The 20,633-nt window shown below is 41.7% G+C and overlaps 1 protein-coding gene across 1 annotated transcript; it reads right to left on the minus strand.

The window, feature by feature from the left end:
- Nucleotides 1-2,791: 2,791 nt before the first annotated feature.
- Nucleotides 2,792-18,705, minus strand: AZIN2 (antizyme inhibitor 2). Its single transcript, XM_068268834.1, has 11 exons — nucleotides 18,382-18,705; nucleotides 18,177-18,272; nucleotides 16,459-16,621; nucleotides 14,897-15,070; nucleotides 14,623-14,795; nucleotides 14,067-14,201; nucleotides 10,241-10,406; nucleotides 7,972-8,134; nucleotides 5,032-5,153; nucleotides 3,559-3,773; nucleotides 2,792-3,138 (listed from the first exon to the last, which is right to left on the minus strand). The coding sequence occupies exons 3-11, from the start codon at nucleotides 16,555-16,557 to the stop codon at nucleotides 3,000-3,002; spliced, it is 1,386 nt and encodes a 461-aa protein (XP_068124935.1). The 5' UTR covers nucleotides 16,558-16,621; nucleotides 18,177-18,272; nucleotides 18,382-18,705; the 3' UTR covers nucleotides 2,792-2,999.
- Nucleotides 18,706-20,633: the final 1,928 nt, after the last annotated feature.

A 20,633-nucleotide genomic window follows, 5' to 3' on the forward strand; every position in this document is an offset into this window, starting at 1 on the left:
CGTGATAAGTTTAGGCGTGATAAGTTTAGGCGTGATAAGTTTAGGCGTGATAAGTTTAGGCGTGATAAGTTTAGGCGTGATAAGTTTAGGCGTGATAAGTTTAGGCGTGATAAGTTTAGGCGTGATAAGTTTAGGCGTGATAAGTTTAGGCGTGATAAGTTTAGGCGTGATAAGTTTAGGCGTGATAAGTTTAGGCGTGATAAGTTTAGGCGTGATAAGTTTAGGCGTGATAAGTTTAGGCGTGATAAGTTTAGGCGTGATAAGTTTAGGCGTGATAAGTTTAGGCGTGATAAGTTTAGGCGTGATAAGTTTAGGCGTGATAAGTTTAGGCGTGATAAGTTTAGGCGTGATAAGTTTAGGCGTGATAAGTTTAGGCGTGATAAGTTTAGGCGTGATAAGTTTAGGCGTGATAAGTTTAGGCGTGATAAGTTTAGGCGTGATAAGTTTAGGCGTGATAAGTTTAGGCGTGATAAGTTTAGGCGTGATAAGTTTAGGCGTGATAAGTTTAGGCGTGATAAGTTTAGGCGTGATAAGTTTAGGCGTGATAAGTTTAGGCGTGATAAGTTTAGGCGTGATAAGTTTAGGCGTGATAAGTTTAGGCGTGATAAGTTTAGGCGTGATAAGTTTAGGCGTGATAAGTTTAGGCGTGATAAGTTTAGGCGTGATAAGTTTAGGCGTGATAAGTTTAGGCGTGATAAGTTTAGGCGTGATAAGTTTAGGCGTGATAAGTTTAGGCGTGATAAGTTTAGGCGTGATAAGTTTAGGCGTGATAAGTTTAGGCGTGATAAGTTTAGGCGTGATAAGTTTAGGCGTGATAAGTTTAGGCGTGATAAGTTTAGGCGTGATAAGTTTAGGCGTGATAAGTTTAGGCGTGATAAGTTTAGGCGTGATAAGTTTAGGCGTGATAAGTTTAGGCGTGATAAGTTTAGGCGTGATAAGTTTAGGCGTGATAAGTTTAGGCGTGATAAGTTTAGGCGTGATAAGTTTAGGCGTGATAAGTTTAGGCGTGATAAGTTTAGGCGTGATAAGTTTAGGCGTGATAAGTTTAGGCGTGATAAGTTTAGGCGTGATAAGTTTAGGCGTGATAAGTTTAGGCGTGATAAGTTTAGGCGTGATAAGTTTAGGCGTGATAAGTTTAGGCGTGATAAGTTTAGGCGTGATAAGTTTAGGCGTGATAAGTTTAGGCGTGATAAGTTTAGGCGTGATAAGTTTAGGCGTGATAAGTTTAGGCGTGATAAGTTTAGGCGTGATAAGTTTAGGCGTGATAAGTTTAGGCGTGATAAGTTTAGGCGTGATAAGTTTAGGCGTGATAAGTTTAGGCGTGATAAGTTTAGGCGTGATAAGTTTAGGCGTGATAAGTTTAGGCGTGATAAGTTTAGGCGTGATAAGTTTAGGCGTGATAAGTTTAGGCGTGATAAGTTTAGGCGTGATAAGTTTAGGCGTGATAAGTTTAGGCGTGATAAGTTTAGGCGTGATAAGTTTAGGCGTGATAAGTTTAGGCGTGATAAGTTTAGGCGTGATAAGTTTAGGCGTGATAAGTTTAGGCGTGATAAGTTTAGGCGTGATAAGTTTAGGCGTGATAAGTTTAGGCGTGATAAGTTTAGGCGTGATAAGTTTAGGCGTGATAAGTTTAGGCGTGATAAGTTTAGGCGTGATAAGTTTAGGCGTGATAAGTTTAGGCGTGATAAGTTTAGGCGTGATAAGTTTAGGCGTGATAAGTTTAGGCGTGATAAGTTTAGGCGTGATAAGTTTAGGCGTGATAAGTTTAGGCGTGATAAGTTTAGGCGTGATAAGTTTAGGCGTGATAAGTTTAGGCGTGATAAGTTTAGGCGTGATAAGTTTAGGCGTGATAAGTTTAGGCGTGATAAGTTTAGGCGTGATAAGTTTAGGCGTGATAAGTTTAGGCGTGATAAGTTTAGGCGTGATAAGTTTAGGCGTGATAAGTTTAGGCGTGATAAGTTTAGGCGTGATAAGTTTAGGCGTGATAAGTTTAGGCGTGATAAGTTTAGGCGTGATAAGTTTAGGCGTGATAAGTTTAGGCGTGATAAGTTTAGGCGTGATAAGTTTAGGCGTGATAAGTTTAGGCGTGATAAGTTTAGGCGCCAACTGCGTTAGCACCGCTGTGCACAGCTGATCAAAAGTTTTACGCTAGCAAAGACTGGTGCACTTCGTATAAAGTTTAATGGCGCTGCTTTGCGTGCGGGACTTTGCAAGCGATCTAAACTTATCTAAACTTAGCATGCCTAAACTTTTCATGCCTAAACTTATCACACCTAAACTGGCTTTTCACCAGAGTGGTGCAATGGTTATCATGCCTAAAGTCTCTAACTGGGTTAGCACCGCTTTGTGAATCGAGCCCTATGTGTAACAAGAGAGAATGCTCCCAACAGCTGCAGCTGCCTGTGTTTGACTGAAGTGTCCGAAGAGAGCAGAGGAAATGTAACTAATAGTCACAGCTTTTCATACTGTTTTTGCTTTCAGAGTTTGATATTTGCTTTCTGTAGTCAGATATGCAACTCTGGCTATGCATTGAAGCAGACACCCCTTCTGCAATTGATTTGTCTCAATATAGCTAAATTCTACCCTTAATAAATTATAATTAGTATTTAACATGAATAGTAGGAAAATGTTTACACAGTTACTTAGATATTATTTGTACATTGTCATTTTAGAACACTTGGGTATTGATAGTATTCCTTTAAGTCCATTTCACACGGGAAGCCAAATAACGAACACACCCACACTTTTATAACTGTCACACAATGCCATTTTAAATGCCAATGAAACAGCATTTAAGAAAAAAAATCAATATTTATTATAAAAATTTAAATAACTTTCACCAAATAAGATTCAACAAAAGACAATGTATATAACTTGTTTTATGTTGCATACTTAAAAACAAGTCTTAAGCCAATACTCTACCCGCATGCTAGACAATAAAAACAGAAAAGTCTTGCTTCAAAGCACTTCTAGTAGTTCTGCCTCTGGAATGCATCAGCTTATATAATTCTGGTGGGTGCAAATGCTGGAGTGAAGCAGAGAGAGTCTGAGATCTCCCAGCTGCAAGACATTGGAGCGCATACACTTTCCTTCTCCACAACTTTCTGGAATCCTTTCTTAATGTGCTGAACTGCGTCCCTGGAAAGGAAAATATGCAAGTAAGAATCTGTCATGACAAAAGCGCGTAGAAGACCTTGATCAGCAATATAAAGTTTGTCAATGTATCAGTCTAGCTTAAAATATTGTGTGCCCAGCAAGCATTCCGAATTTGGACACAGAACTGGATTTGTAGCAATCAGAAAGTGTGTGCAGGTAGATGGTGATTAAAAAAAAAAAAAAAAATTCCCACTGTACATATTCACTGTTTGGAAACTAAAATTCAGATACAGACAATGACATTTTCCCTCTCAGGCAGCAATGAAGGCACTACCATTGTTTAAAACAACAACTTTTAGTCAACAAACAAAACAAGAGACCTATGTAAAGGTTGCAGGCAATTATTAAAGGACTTGAGTACATAAGAAATGCCCCAACTAAAACCAAGGTAGGTGCCCTTACCAGGAAGTCCGAGGCATTGCATAATGGATTCGGGTTTGCTGAAAGCCATTGAATGTAGAAGCTGCTGCTACTGTGTAGGCTCCCATGTTTTCAAATATCAGCCAATCCCCAACTTGCAGATCAGGCAGCTGAAGACATTCTGCAATCTTATCCAATCCATCGCAAGTTGGTCCCCATAAGCTACTTGTGTACAGGGGCTGGTCTGGAGATGGTTTCTGAGGGAGGAAATTATCACATTTAAGTGGCAATTCTGTAATCATTTATCCAGTATTCTAATATAAACTGGACATATTGGGCTCAATTCTGGTAGTGTTTAGTAAATAATTACCTCATGGAATTTGGTTTACCTCATGAGGGAAATCAACTTTTGAATTCTGGTAGTTTAAGTAAAGTTTTACCTCATGTAATTTCATGAGGTAATTCATGTGGTAATTTTCTACTAAAAATGTGTGGTATTTAGTGGTGAAATACCTCACACTTGAATTCTGAAGAGAAATAAGGTGCGTGTTTGCATGTCTTTTACCTCACATAATTAGACCTACCTCTACCACATGATAAATGCAGTGCTGGGACAGAATTGTGATATCTGTCACATAACATGGAGCCTGTTCTGTGTTCAGGGCCCCCATATTTTGCTGAAATAAGTAAAAGTGATCTGACCAACAACCCTCCCCCCCCTCCCCCGCTTCCATTTTGTTTTAAAATGAAAAAGTGCTCCAGACCCTGTACAATCCTTCATCTTCTGTGCCCCCCCCCCCCCCTTAACATTGCCATTCCCCAACCTATGGTTGGAAAAAAAAAAAAAAAAAGTAAGAATGCTCCAACCCACAGCCTCTATTTTTAAAAAGAATTAAGTAAAACTGCGGCAAACAACGATTTCTCCCCCCCCCCTCCTCTGGTTAAAAGTGCTCGGAGGCCCCCCCCTCCTCCCAGCAGCCTCTAAAAGTAAAAGTGCTGTAACCCCCCTCCAGACCCCCAGCCTCTAAGCATAAAAGTACTCACACCCCCAGTCTCTAAAAGTGCTGACCCCTCCCCCAGCCTCTAAAAGTACTCCTACCCCCCCCCCCCCCCCCTCCTGCCTCTGAAGGTAAAAGAGCTGGAGTTTTTTTTTTTTTTTTTGGTGTACTGGAAGCCTAGAAATGTATTTTTCATAGGTTGCTACATAATCAAATACACCTTCCCTCCTAAAAAAAAAAAAAAAAAAAAAAAAAAAACACCTTCCAAAGACTAGCCTAACTTATGGAAGACAATTAAAGATTTGCTGCAGGCTTACCACTGAAATACCTCATGTTTTACCACGTGTTTTACCTCATGTTCTAAAATGGAGAAAAATCTTTCAGAATTGATAGAAGAGGAGAGGAAAATACCTCATGAGGTATTTTACCTACCAAAAAATATTTACCTCACAGAGCTACCAGAATTGAGCCCATTGAAGGAATACATTTAAAACAAATAGAAAAGAAGAATGTTTACCTTCTGAAGGATGGGTTTCAGATGAGCATGATGACCAGGATCAAAGAAAATACAGTTGAATGATCCATAAACTCCATCGTTTGCATAATACATAATGTTTTTGTTAGGGAAGTTTTCTTCATCTACAAAAGATAAGTCAACACATCAAAATCATGTTTTTCCACCAACACAAAATTTAAAGCTATCCTCAAGGATTGTATTTGCCACTACAACCTTTATGACAGTATTGTTGAAATGTTCAGTAAGACACTCTATAAACAGCTTGTTTCAGTCATCCGCCATCCATGAGCTTCTAAAAATTGCATCCTAAACCTTTCCTTGCTATAGTATAGCTGAGCACCAACGTCCAATAGAATAATCTGAATATTTGTATAGCGCTTTTCTCCCATCGGACTCAAAGGCTTCAATTCATCAAAGGGTGTTCGATAACAAAATCCCAGTCCTTAAAATACCGCATTCGGTATTTTACACTTCACTGTGCTAATTCATCAATATTTTCACACATGTGGTAGATGTTCGGTAAGTTACTGAAGAGGTCCGTGCAGTGAGGGCATTACAATAGGAAATAGGCAGCACCGACATCGCTATACATGTGCCTTTTATATTTGTTGTGCTGCCTCTGCTCTTGCTGAATCTGTCTCATTAGTCTTAAGTTTCTATTTACTTGCCACAGCTTAGATGAAGTGCTGAGAAACATTACACATTCCCTGCTTAGGTCATTTTGCCACGAGCTCCCACTTGCATCCCTGCATATTTAAACAGGCACTCAAGGGTTACACTACCGAAGGGTGCCTAGAAAAGAAGGGTGCCTGGAAAATAACTTTAATTATTTTCTCTCCCCTGGCTGCCTGGGGGGGGGGGGGGGGGGGGGGAATGAGGGGATTGTAAACAGACAACACCTCTGTGTTCAATGTGCACAGCATTCTCAGTGGATTCCCTGCAGCTCTGTGGGGGGTGCATATGTAGAGTATAGTACTACTGTGTAACAAAGTAAACCTGAGACTGATGAAATTAAAGTTTTATACATACCTGGGGCTTCCTCCAGCCGCCTTCAGGATAATCAGTCCCTCGTTGTCCTCCTCCACCACCTGGATCTTCTGCTATGAGTCCAGGTACTTGAGCCAGTCAGGCGTAATGCGCATGCACACACTCCGCCGCCAGGAGCATACTACACCTGTGCAGCACTATTGCGCCGGTGCAGAATGTTCCTGGCTGTGGGAGCGGCATGCGGCCGGACAACGCTGACTGGCTGAATTACCAGGACTCATAGCAGAAGATCCGGGTGGTGGAGGACAGCGAGGGACTGATTAGCCTGAAGGGGGCTGGAGGAAGCCCCAGGTATGTATATAAAAAAAAAAAAAAAAAAAAAAAAAAAAAAAAAAAAAAAAAATCTTTACTTTTCATCCGTCTCAGTTACCCTTTAATTTGTCACCAAACCAAATTTTAACAACATATCAAATTATTTGATTTCATCAGCAAAGGGAGTGCATACATTTGCATAAATCTGCATCAATGCAGAATTATTTCCATCTCGTTGACCATCTCTATTAGTGACACAGCTACACATCAGGCTTTATTCTTACAGCATAGATGTTATTTAGTATACAAGAGATTCCTGTGTACACATTATATATACAGTCACAATCAGATATGTATATCTGACCTTAAAAATACGGGGACTGCTTTATTGAAGCAGCACAAGTAACTAATTTTGATTGGTTTATTTCATTTTTGTGGACTAAGCACAGCTATTACTGTATATATACATTATTTATGATGACTATTATCTGAGAAATAGAACATTATCATATTTTCTATTTTAATTACAGTTACAAATTCATTAGGAGTCGGTGCATTTTTCCCGACTCCGACTCCAGGCACCCAAAATTGCCCGACTCCACGACTCCGACTCCACAGCCCTGCATTTTACTGACATGTGTTGAGGTAATCACTTAACAAGTCGGTAATTTATCTCTCTGCACAGGAATGTCTGCTTCTCATGCGGTAACTGCTTTGATGAACTAACATTTTACTAAGTGCTCCGTAAAGTCAGCTGTTTTCAGCATTACCGAATGCGGTAATGCTTGATGAATTGAAGCCAAAGTGCTCAAGAGCTGCAGCCACTAAGGGTGCGCTCAAGAGGCCACCCTGTAGTTTTAGGGAGTCTTGCCTTGAACTACATACTGAATAGGTTCTGACCCTAGCCAGGATTCAAACCCTGGTCTCCCATGTGAAAGGCAGTGCCCATAACCAGTACACTATCCAGCCAATATGTAGCGACCTCGCGTGTATACAGTAAATGCTAGGAATGAAGTGGGGGACATCTAGTGGCAAAATAGTAACATTACTCCAACATTGCATCCCATTAAATAAAAATACCTCATTAACCAACCCCTTATGTCCCCTCCCGTGGTTAAAATAAAGCAAAAAAAAAAAAAAAAAAAAAAAAAAAAAAAAAAAAAAAAAACACACCTTAGGGAGTTAACTAATATATTGGTCATATGTAGAGTGCATATAGAATAAAAATTCTTAGCAAAATGTACCACCCAAAGAAAGCCTAATTAGTGGTAATAAAAGATCATTCATAAAACAGTGAGTTAGTTATTGGCAAATGAAAGGGAGGAGAGCTGAAAGGTAAAAATTGCTCTGGTCCATAAGGGGAAAAACCCCTTAGTGGTGAACTAGTTAAGCAACTACCACTATGTCCTCATGTTTATTTTTAAATGCTTTCTGTAATGATTAGAGAGTTAGACATGTTCAATGAAATGCTAATATCAGTCTGCAGTCAAATTTAATGCATTTTGTACGAGACTCAGAACCAGGCAGTAAAAATGTAATTCGTACTGTTTTTGCTTCCTTTCAAGTTTTAAAGTAACTTATAAAGTAACTTAGGGAAAGGGGAAAAAAATAAATATATTTACTTTGCAATGCATATCTTACCATCTGATCCACAGTTGTCCAACTGCACCTCCTTCTTAGCAATAATGTTTACAGCCAAAGAGAAAGCAGATGCTACATAATATCTCCCTGGTTCAGCAATGATCTCAACAGCAGAGCCTTCTGGGAAATACAAGTCCAGTGCCGGATTAATCATGGCTGCCATCTGTAGGAAAATAAGTCACACTGTTACAAATTCTACACTGAGGTTTGGAAAACCAAATCTCTAAAGAGTTCCTTAACCACTTCCCAACTGAGGGGTTTTACCCCTTCAGCATCCGAGCAATTTTCTCCTTTCAGCACTCCTTACATTCATTCCCCTATAACTTTATCATTACTTATCACAATGAAATGAACTATATATATATATATATATATATCTTTTTTCCGCCACCAATTAGGCTTTCTTTAGGTGGGACATTATGCCAAGAATTATTTTATTCTAAATGTGTTTTAATGGGAAAATAGGAAAACATTTGGGGGGGGGGGGGGGGGGGGGGGGGGGAATATTCAGTTTTCCGCCATTATAGTTTTTAAATAATGCATGCTACTGTCATTAAAATCCATGAAATGTATTTGCCCATTTGTCCCGGTTATAAAACCATTTAAATTATGTCCCTATCACAATGTTTGGCGCCAATATTTTATTTGGAAATAAAGGTGCATTTTTTCAGTTTTGCGTCCATCCCTAATTACAAGCCCATAGTTTATAAAGTAACAGTGTTGTACCCTCCTGACAAATATTTAAAAAAAAGTTCAGTCCCTAAGGTAACTATTTTTTTTTTTAATTGTAAATTTTTATTTTTTTTTTTGTAATAAAAAAAAAAAAAAAAAAAAGGAGTGTGGGAGGTAATGAGTTAATTTTTTCTGTATAAGTAATGTATGTGTAAGTGAAAAATAGTTTAGGGTGTAGTTTTACTATTTGGCCACAAGATGGCAACAGTAATGCGACCTCCAAGCGTCCTTCCGGACGCTCGGAGGAAGTATAAAGGGCTGGGATTTTTTTTTTTCTTTTACAATGATCGCGCTGCTCAGCGGAAAGCAGCCGATCATTGCTGGGGGCAGAGATCAACGAACAGGAATGTATTTTCCCGTTCATTGATCTCCGGGCAAGCGGGCAGCGGCGTGATTACCAGCGGGAGTGCGAGCGCGGACAGCGGCAGGGTGGGGGGGGGGGTGTTGTGCGTATATCTACGCTCCGGGCGGGGAAGTGAAGTCCAAAGGAGCGTAGATATACTGTACGCGGGCGGGGAACTAGTTAATGTAAAAGAGTAAACTGCCATTAAACCAACTACAAAGAGTCGATATTGGAAAAGAGGGAGTGTTATTCTTGTGGCACACGACTATACTGGAGTAGGGGAGGGGGGAAATAGTGACATGATTTGGAGGCATGCTACCTAATTGTTTAATTTTTTACTCCAGTCCTTATTTTATCTAAAACTGGACCTGACAGAGCACTGATCCTGCCTATTGCACAACAACACGTTAAAGAGAACCCAAGGTGGGATTTAATTATGTTAGTAGGGCACAGAGGCTGGTTGTGCACACTAACACCAGCCTCCGTTGCCCCATGGTGTGCCTCCAGGACCCCCCCCCGTGCGCCGATATTCCCCCCGCAGTGCTAGCGACACACAGTGTGTCACCAGCACAATGTTTACCTATGTGCTGTCAACACCGCTCCCCTGCCTCCTCGTATCAGCGCTACCTGCCCGCGTCCCTTCCCTCCAATCAGCGGGAGGGAAGGGACGCGGGCAGGTAGCGTCGATACAGAGAAGGCAGGGGAGTGGCGCTAACAGACAGCACATAGGTAAACATTGTGCTGGCGACACGCTGTGTGTCACCAGCACTGCGAGGGGGGTGGGGGGTTAGCGGCGCACAGGGGGGTCCTGGAGGCACACCATGGGGCAACGGAGGCTGGTGTTAGTGTGCACAACCAGCCTCTGTGCCCCACTAACATTAAATCTCACCTCGGGTTCTCTTTAAGAAACGTTTGAACTTAGGATGTGATTTAATGGCAATTAAGGCTTTTGCCCATACAGGAAGAAGCTGGTAAAGCTATAAACCTGATGGACTTACACCATACATCATGTGGCTACCATTTTAAAAACATTCAGGTAGGTCTAATCCTCACATTATAAGACACGACTATCACAAACTTGACATTAGTGGGTCATGTGGCAGTGCCTTTAATGTTCATCCTTGCGTATTGCTATAAATTATTTGGCCGCTAAGGGTTATGTGTATGTTAATGAAAAAAAATATAACTTCATACCTCTTCAAAGCGGACTTTATCATCATCTGTCCCTGGGAAGCCCCCACCGATGTCCAGCAGCCACATCTTGTATCCAAACTCAGAGGCCATTTCAAAAACTAGCCTAGCATCAGCTATAGATTGGACATATGTCTTGGGTTCAGTGCATCCACTTCCAACGTGGAAACTGAAAAATGAAAGTTAATGTTAAAAAGTCACAGCCAAGAAATCACACACACGTAATTGGGCCCGATTCACAAAGCTGTTCTATTATCTCACCTTATTTATTAACTCACCATTTCTCTCCTTAACCATTTAAGTACCAGCGGTCTCTGCCCCCTTATGGACCAGAGACCACTAGTACAATACCGACAAATCGCATCCTCCTGACAGCCACTCTGCCGTCTCTATGACGGCAGAGTCATGTGTGCCTTAGGAGACACTTTCATTGGCACGTGACTGTCTATCAATGTAAGCAGCTTACATTGAGACACGGCCAGGAGCCAATGAAATCAGCTTCTTTACTGGCTCACATGGCTCTGCCATCAGAGAAAGGCAGAGCAAGCGAGCTGCAGCGAGACATGTCGGGATTCAGCAGAGAGGAGCGACAAACGGCGGAAGCATGCTGCAGCGATTGAAATCTATGCCTTGCCAGCCAGGTAACCACCAAAAAAGGGCGTAGATTTCAATCACCGTGGTCCTTAAAGGGATACTTAAGTCCAAAAAAAGATTTTTACTCACCTGGGAACGCGAGTGATTCTCCACATTCCCAGCCACTAGATCTACGCTATAGCAGCAAAGAGGGTGATATAGTGGCTGGGACCGCGGAGAATCATTCACGTTCCCAGCCTGTCGGCGAACCCGGAAGTAGCCACCGGTGGGGACAGGAGGATCGGAGCGAGGCTGCGAGGGCACCATACAGCTTCAGGGGGCTGAGGGATGCCCCAGGTGAGAAAAAAAAAAAAAAAAAAAAAAAGACTCAAGTATCCCTTTAACCACTTGCTGACCGCGCACTCCTACCACGCGCAAAGTGGCAGCTGCAGGACCAGCGACGCAGTTCTGCGTCGCCGGCTGCAGGCTAATTAATCAGGAAGCAGCCGCTCGCTCCGTGAATAGCCTGCGGCTCGCAGGCTAAATGTAAACACAAGCGGAAATAATCCGCTTTGTTTACATTGTACAGCGCTGCTGTGCAGCAGCGCCGTAAGACAGATCGGCGATCCCCGGCCAATCAGCGGCCGGGGATCGCCGCCATGTGACAGGGGACGTCCTGTCACAGGCTGCACAGAACGGATAGCGTCCTGTGCAGCCCCGATCACCAGGGGGCCAGGTAGGAGAGGGTGGAGCGGAATTTCGCTGCGGAGGGGGGCTTTGAGGTGCCCCCCCCCCGCCAGCCACACGCAGGCAGGAGAGATCGGACCCCCCCAGCACATCATCCCCACTAAAGGGGGGGTGATCTGATCTCTCTGCCTGGTGTGTGATCTGTGCTGGGGGCTGTAGAGCCCACCCAGCACATACCACAGAATTAAACGCTGGTCCTTAAGGGGGGGAGGGGGGTAAAGGGTGGGTCCTCAAGTGGTTAATGCAGAATATAACCCTGCATTTCAACTTTGCTCTAACACATTTACAGTATATTATATGCAACCAGCATTTTTTTTTTCACACACACACACACACACACACACACACACACACACACACACACACACACACACACACACACACACACACACACACACACACACACACACACACACACACACACACACACACACACACACACACACACACACCAGCATTGGAAGAGTTACACAGGTTTAAAGTTCCTGGAGATTTCTGCAGATGCATCCAAGCTGACATAGATACGTTTTGTTTACATAAATGTATCAAAAAGGTGCGTACACACGTCAGATAAAAGTCTTTGGAAAATGAAAGGTCACATACCAATTTTACCCCCTTTCATGTAGTATGAGAGCCATGCTCTACACAGTCTATTCTATGGAGCTGAACTCCCCATCAGATAAAAATCTTTGCAAGATGCTGAACACAACGATGCTGTACACATGCAACAGATCAGTGTCTGCAAAATATCTGTTCCTGCAAAAGATCTGTTCCTGCAAAGTGCATTCATAGTCTATGATATCTGCAGATCCTCATACACACCTTGTTTAATGGACATTCATCTGCAGATCAGACAATTATCTGCCGATCTGAAGAACCAACCTGGTGGATCTGGTCTACAGATAATTGTCCGTTAAACAAGGTGTGTATGAGATCTGCAGATATCATAGACTATAAATGCGGATTGCAGGAACAAATCTTTTGCAGACACTGATCTGTTGCATGTGTACAGCATCTTGCAAAGATTTTTATCTGATGGGGAGTTCAGCTCCATAGAATAGACTGTAGAGCATGGCTCTCATACTACATGAAAGGGGGTAAAATTGGTCTGTGACCTTTCATTTTCCAAAGATTTTTATCTGACATGTGTACCCACCTTTAGTGTTGAATGTGACTCACTCTCTGACTGAGAAGGAGCTGGAAGACAGCCAAAGAGTGTAACATCTATCAATAGATACATTTAACTAAATAGAATGTAACAATCTGAACTTCTGCATATCTCTCCACAGAACTTTAAACCTCTGTGTTTAACCCTTCCAATGCTGGTTTGGGAGAAAAAAAAAAAAAAAAAAAAAAAAAAAAAAAAAAGCTGGTTGCATAGAATATGCTGTAAATAATGTTTTAGAACAAAGTTGAAATGCAGGGTTATATTCCGCTTTAAGTAGTTAAAATGACTTAACCCATCATTTAAACGCTCTTTAGCTAACTTAATGAATGGTTTAGCTCTCCTTATTTATCTCATTAATTATCTCTCCTTATTTGTGTTTTTCATGCATCAGCACAACTTACAGGTAAGGTGAAAAAAAAATAAGTAACCTTTGTAAATCAATCCCCATGCATGCTTGTTTTCACAATACAGGCTAAATAGAACTGATTACTCGTTAAGCTAAACCCCCTATTCAGGTATAGTTTGTGTCACACTTTAGTCTGATGGGGGGGGTTAAATTAAAATGAATGAATGAATGAATGAATGAATGAATGAATGAATGCACACTCACCTTCATTGCAGCCGGGCAGGGAGAGGGAAGGCTCTCTACCACCCAGCTGCAATGAAGCAGACGCCTGGGTACATTTTTAACCCTCCCTCACCTGCCCAGCTGCTGCACCCTCCCTTACCTGCTGGAGGGGCAAATGGAGTGAAAACTGATCCGATCGGCCGGTGATCAGATCAGTTTTCATGGATCCATTTGCTAGTGTGGACCAAGCCATATGGATCCAGTGAAGCGGAGACTGGATCCATTTGGCTTAAAACTAGTGTGAGTCGGGCCCAACAACGGTATTTTCCAACTAGTTTATGGTTTCTACCCTTCACTACACATTCCATGGTTACAGGATGAGCAAGTCAGCAGAATGCATTATAGCCTCATGTGCTTGTTCATTCCAGTGGAGAGAGGGAGAGAGGGAGAGAGAGAGGAGAGAGAGAATTTTAACTGGGTTTCGAATGTTAGGCATACACTGCATCTAATGGCTCGATTGATAATATCTGATGTGTCCGATCACCGCGGAGATCAATTCCGCGCTCGATACCGGGCGGACAATAGCGGCAAATCAAGCGGAAGGAAGATAAGAAGCGCCGGCAGGTACAAGCGGGAATCGATCCGAGCGGGGACGCAGCAGGAGTCGATCCGGCGGCCGATTAGCAGTGTATGCCCAGCATAATACTTTTCACTATCCTGTGATCATTATGGTGGAGAGACCGATATGCATAGCTTCCAGGAATTTGACTTACCTGACTCCAATAACTTCAACATTCAGGTTCTTGGCCATTTCAAGGAGACGTCTACACGATTTTAGGGAAGCCCCAAACTTCACACTGAGGCGAGTAGACGACTTGGAGTCATCAGTAGCTATGCGCAACACCATCCTGTTGGTAAGAAGTCTGTTAGCCTTGTGGAAATCTTATTTTATAATGCTTATGAAACTTCCATCCATTATCCTAAGCCTAGTTCCAAATGGATGGTTGGACTGCTTATCTGCCAGGTTGTTCAGTCTCAGGTCAGCCAACCAGTGAGCACCTTGTGTGCAATTTAATGCAGCCAATTGGCAGCATTTGTAACCCCATGGGTGTCAGCACTTGATAATGTGCTACCCAACAGCAAGAAACAACCTTGTGTCACATCTCACTGCGGATGTTACTGCACTCAGTTGTGCCTCCAGTAAATGGGCATCTATTCACTCCCAGTGCCAAACTCCCAACCAGTGTATGGGAGCAGGTAACAGGCAGTGAGCTGCCAATGTAAAAATGGCCTTAAAGCTGTAAGGATAGCGTAGTGAAAAACACTTACTTGGCATTTGGATGGCTTCTTGAAACTTTGGACAGCTCCACCTCATTATCAAAAGTCATCATCTGAACTCCATTCTTTGCAGCATACTTTATCTGGGAAATTTGCTTGCATGGATTAGCATAAATAATGTTATCTGGGGTTACTCCAATGCTTTGGACCAGCTCAATCTCATTCTGGAGAGAGGAAAAATAAAAATTGTGTTTTACATAACAGCTAAACAATCTCCATGTTTCATAGTTTTTATTTTAGAGGCCACCCAAAATAAAATAGTTACCTTGCTGGCACAGTCAAATCCAGCTCCCAGTTCTGCTAGAATCTGCACCACACCTCTGCTGCTATTGCACTTCACAGCATAGAAGGGCTTTACCCGAGGGAGGGCTTTCAGAAACCTGACATGCTTCCTCACTACATCACCTAGGTCTGCAACAAAGAAAGCATCTCTCTCTTCCTGAAAGAGAAAAAAATATATATATTTTTTTTAAACGATAAAGCCATTAAATGCATACAGAAGACACATTCCACCTTACCGGGACTCACTTGGACCTAAGCATCCCCTTCCTGCCAAAGTCAAGCAGCTTACTGCTAGTAGCTAGGTGGTATAGCAATTCCAGCTAGTCATCAATTTAAAACACAAGTTTTATTTTTCCCAGTTTAATGCCATTCTAGTTTTGTGGCTGCATCCTAAGGCATTAATGTAAACCTGAAGGGAAATTAAACTGATGAGAAGAATTGCATCTATATTATTAAATAGGACTATAGTCTAAATATGATAGTCTTGTTTGGAAAGGTTAAAAATCTAAAGCCTCTGCTCCTAAACAGAGAAATCTTGAACTGTTGAGCTTTTTACCTGTTCCCTGCACTCATAAGTGCAAATCAACCACACAGAAGTTATACGGTCTGTAAATTCAGTTATGCTGCATTAAAGCCTGGTACACACAACCACGATTGGCCAATCACTGACCAATTTTAACCACTAACTATGTAGTATGAGTGTTAACCTGCACAATCTGCTCTTAGTATTCAATATCTGTTGACCCACACTCATACTACAGAGGTGGTAAAATTGGGCAGTGATTGGCCAATCATAATCAAAAGTGTGTACCAGGCTTAAAGAGAAAAAATAAAAATAAAATAAAATTCCTGCACCTCATTGACCAACTCTCTATCCACTGTAAATAGAGGGTCTTTGGCATCACTACATCCCTGCCCTTACCATTCCCAGTTATTCTCGTCCCATCTATCTTCCACCTCTATTGCATCACTTCTCAAACCTCAATGTAATTTCATCTGACCCCCACATCACCTCTACTGACCAGCACCTAACCCATTACCACTTTAGCCAACTTCCTACCTCACAAATTCACCTCTTTTGCGTTCCTCTAACCCATTCATCCTACCATCCCAACGCCACCTCATCTTCCCGCCCACCACAAATTGCCCACTCTAATCATGGACACCACACACACACACACACACACACACACACACACACACACACAATCTCTTACCACCTTATCGTGCTCACCTCTTCACTTCATTCCCAATATCACATTACCTCACCACTATGAGCTCCTTAATTTCTTTACACCATTAACAGGTTTTACCTGCCCATACTATCTATCTATCTATCTCCTATACCCCCACCCTAACATCATCCGCCCATATAGCGCACTCCCCACTCTGTCTTACCAGTTACCACTGCCTGAAGTATACTGTGCCCAGCAGACACATATTTGCTAGTTAAGTCAAAGTACAAGATTGCTTTTTTTTGGGCAAACCAACAAACATTGGCCAAAATAAAACAAACAAAAGTGCAAGCAAAGGCTGAATGCTTACAGTCTGTGAGACATCATTGATGATTTCCTCCATCAAATCTCTGGCAACAAAGCCTTCTTCCACCATGGAGAAGTCGGATTCTTGGATGTATTGTGGCATTTTTATGTTCTAGTGGAGGGTCCAAACGACCTCTTCTAACAGATGTTTTTAAGTATGCAACAAACTGCAAGGAAGAAAGGTTTAGGTTAGAAACTGTAAATACTAGGAAAGTAAAAAAGTATCCAGTAACATTACTCAAAGCAGGTGCTCCCAATCAGCCTAGCAAAGTAAATACAATGGTAGTTTCACAATGCACAACCCTGCCACTCTGATGCATACAGACTTGACACAACTGCAAGTGGGAAATTGTTGCACCTAGCAAAAAAAAAACAAAACAAAAAAAAAACAAAAAAAAAAAAAAAAAAAAAAAAAACCACACAAACACAAACTTTTTCATGTGACTTAAAAAAAAAAAAAAAAAAAAAAAAAAAAAGAAGCCTGTCCAGTTTAGGGGAAAATATATAATAAAATAATAATAATAATGTTTGATAGATAAACTTTGAAGTTAAAGGCCTCGATTCATAAAGCATTCCCGCATTCGGAAATGCAGAAAACCGCTCACTTTACCGACCACACAGCAAAATATGTATTCATAAAGGCTTTTTCCGCATGAAAAGCCGACATTCGCGAGCAGAGTGATCAATTACCGCCTTGCGCGGTGATTATCATAGCAAAAGTAACAAATGTCAATTCATAAAGATTAGAGGTAGCGGTATGCGGACGGGTATTACCGCTACCTCTGATGTGGCGAGAAGCGTGCGGAATACAGTGCAGTGAATGGGACAGACCTCCCAAGCAGGTGCAGAGAGAACACCGCACGGGGGGGATTCCGCCTGCTTCTCCTGTTTCCGCATGTCTCCCGACAGCCTAACGCCTGCCTACAGCGGAATATCTCCGCACGCCTGTCACAAGTAGCAACATTTTTATGAATTACCACCCTGAAGGCGGAAATACCGACAGCGGTTTTTCCCCGCTCGACGTTACCTTCCCGACAGCACTTTTATGAATCGAGGCCATTGAGTCCGTTTCCTACATACAGACAGAGTACAGGTTCGGGGGCTTAACCTCTGTAAGGTAAAAATACAATTCTGGAAAACGTAACGGCTCCATTTCACACACTGCTCAGGCTAAAGCTGGCCACTAACGGTCCAATTTCTAGCGAAAAATCGTTCGAGCGATCAGAAATTCTGATCAGATTGGTTGTAAATGATCTCCATTGGTGGACACAATCAATTATGAACGAGTGAAAAAAATGTCGCCCGAATGAATTTTCGTCGAACGAAAATTTGGATTTTCTTGGTGGTCGTGATAGATAGGAAGCAATGATTGGTTAGTTGATGGTGTAGTGAACGATTTTTCGTCTGATCAGAATTTCTGATCGCTCGAACGATTTTTCACTAGAAATTGGACCGTTAGTGGCCAGCTTAACTGACATATCTTAATTTACAGTCATTGAAGACTTGGCAGACACCACAAGCTGCTGTAGAGAAATCTGTTAAAATAGATATTCAATATCTAAGCCCACTATAATATACCGTATGCTCAGAAAATGTTTAGTACATATTCACTGGAAGTTTTGGCAGGAAAGGTAAACGTGGTACCTTCCACCCCTGTGACCGAAGAATATACAGTGGAATCAGATAGAATGCTTCAGTGGTGCTAGTATCAGCAGTGCTTACCCACTATCAGAAGGCCCAGGGAGGCTCCGCAGTGAATTCGGAGGTCTTGCCACACCCCGCGCTACTGATGTCGCCGCAGCTGGCGTTCTGTGTTCTCTGTGGAAGACAAGAAATAGGCGATGGGTTCCCTGCACCGGCATAACAATGACAAGCCAGAAACCTGCATGCCTCCGCTAGGCTGAGGCCACGGCATCCCGCTGCTTACCTTAACACGCATTTACACGGTCGCTTCCCATGTAGGGTAAGAAATGCTCCGCAATTCTAGCGCTCCCTAGACCGATCGTAACCTCACAAGTTCTGCAGCCTCCTTTCTTCACTGGCTCTTTATATACTGTGTCCCTGACAGCCCCTGGAGTGATGTAATGCTGTCTCCAAGCAACTGCGTCCCAGCAAAAAGTACAGCCCCTTTCCTTACTACAGTCATGCCCATTTCCGATTTCGTGTAACATACGTCATCTTTCCCAGCAGGTGAGGCGAAAGACCAGGCCTCCTGGAGGTCCTTTAGACAGAAGAAGGGCGTGGTGGGGATGGTCCGGGGCGGCCTTATCTGGTGTGTTCTGGGCTGGCACATGACAGTATGAGTAATACGGTGGAATTTCTGGGAACTGTCGCATTGTTTTTATTTTTGTTGTGAAATCACTACCTTGAAACGTTTGGCGATATCCTGCTTAAGCCGGTTTGTTCCCTGGTAATCTTGGTAACAGCTCTCCATGTCCACACACGTGACAAACCAAAACTTATGTGGGTTTCTACAGAATGGGAGTGAAATATTTTGTGTTTTACAAACGTAAAAAAAGTCTGATTTGACAAAATCAGTGCAAGGAAACTTGGAGCTGATGCTCAGAGCAGTCATACAGAACATATTTCTGTACAGTCAAAATAAGTTGTTACAATTATTTTAACCACTTCCGTCCAGACCTTGTTTTCAACTTATTGACCAGAGCAGTTTTGACAGTTTAGCTATGTCCCTATTTAATCAGAAATAACTTTATCCTTACTTATGAAACAGAAATGAAATATATATTGTTTTTTTCAAACTAGGCTTTCATTGTATGCCATTTTTTCCCCCTCAAACAATTTTGTTTTCTATGAATTTTAATGGGAAATCAAAGAAAAAAATAGAAAAAAACATGTATTTCTCAGTTTTACCAATTCCAGTTTAAAAATAAAAAGTGCTACTGTAGATAAAAAAACACAAATTTTGTTTGGCTATTCTTACTGCTTATCACAAAACTTAGATTATGTTCCTGTCACAATTTATGGTGAAGAGATTTGATTCTGAAATAATGCTACAGAGTGTGTTTTTCACTATGAAATGAGAGAGAAAATACAAGTATTTTTAATAGTTAAAATCAATCTCATTAGCTCAGGAAACTTATATTCCCATTCACCAATTAGTGCTGCATCAGATAGTGCCAGAAATGTGCACAGGAGCAAGCCCAATCCTGCACAGCACTGCTTCAATACAGGTCAGTAGATCTACTGACCTGTGGCTTAGATGAAGTTCCAGAGGACGTATATCTACTGACCTGTGGACGAAGTGGTTAATATTACTGTCTACTCTTTAGTACTTTTTTTTTACTACTGTACTTGATATGCTGCCACATATATTGAATCAGGGCATGCAAAATTCAGAATATTCTTATGAATGATTTATCCGTGGGACTGTACATCATTTTTCTGTGGCACTGTACAAAGTAACAAGCATGGGTATAAAACTATAAATATTGGTATGATAGAGAGACAGTGGTACCTAATACAGAAGTGGAAGACAGTGAAATTGTTATAGTGACACATTATTATTATTATTATTTATTAGATTTATATAGCGCCAACATATTACGCAGCGCTGTACAATAAATAGGCTTACAGACAATGATAACCGGGTTGACAGAACAATACAGGTAACGGACCATAGATACAACAATACAGGTAATAGCAATAAGATACACAACACAATGCAGATAATAGTACAATGCCAGATCATAAACTGGAATGGTAGTGGTAAAAAATTACCAGTTCCAAATTCTGGGTAAAGTGCACACAGTCAAGTATGATACACAAGGGAAGAGGGCCCTGCCAAAGGCTTACAATCTAGAGGGAGGGGCTGGTGACACAAAAGGAGGGGGTGCATCAAGAAGTTATTGGCAGAAAGGATTAGGGTAGTGTCGAGTTGATGTAGGCACATATATTGTGATCAAAATTCACAACAGATTATAAGCAGAGCTGTGGAGTCAGAACAATTTTTGGGTACCTGGAGTCGGATTCAGGAAAAAATGCACCGACTCTTAATGAATTTAAACTGTAATTAAAATAGAAAATATGATAAAATGTTTTATTTCTCACATAATAGTCATCATATTAATGTATATATACAGTAATAGCTCTGCTTAGTCCACAAAAATGAAATAAACCAATCAAAAAATAGTTTGAAAAGCAGTCCCCTTATTTTTAAAG

The sequence above is a fragment of the Hyperolius riggenbachi genome, chromosome 2 (genome assembly GCF_040937935.1).
Source record: "Hyperolius riggenbachi isolate aHypRig1 chromosome 2, aHypRig1.pri, whole genome shotgun sequence".
In the NCBI taxonomy this organism is placed as follows: Eukaryota; Metazoa; Chordata; class Amphibia; order Anura; family Hyperoliidae; genus Hyperolius; species Hyperolius riggenbachi.

Coding starts and splice junctions, on each gene's coding strand:
- AZIN2 (XM_068268834.1), bottom strand. CDS start 16,557: ATGCCACAATACATCCAAGAATCCGACTTCTCCATGGTGGAAGAAGGC. Junction 3,774..5,031: donor TGAAACCCATCCTTCAGAAG/GTAAACATTCTT, acceptor TTCCTCCCTCAG/AAACCATCTCCAGACCAGCC. Junction 3,139..3,558: donor GCAATGCCTCGGACTTCCTG/GTAAGGGCACCT, acceptor TTTCCTTTCCAG/GGACGCAGTTCAGCACATTA.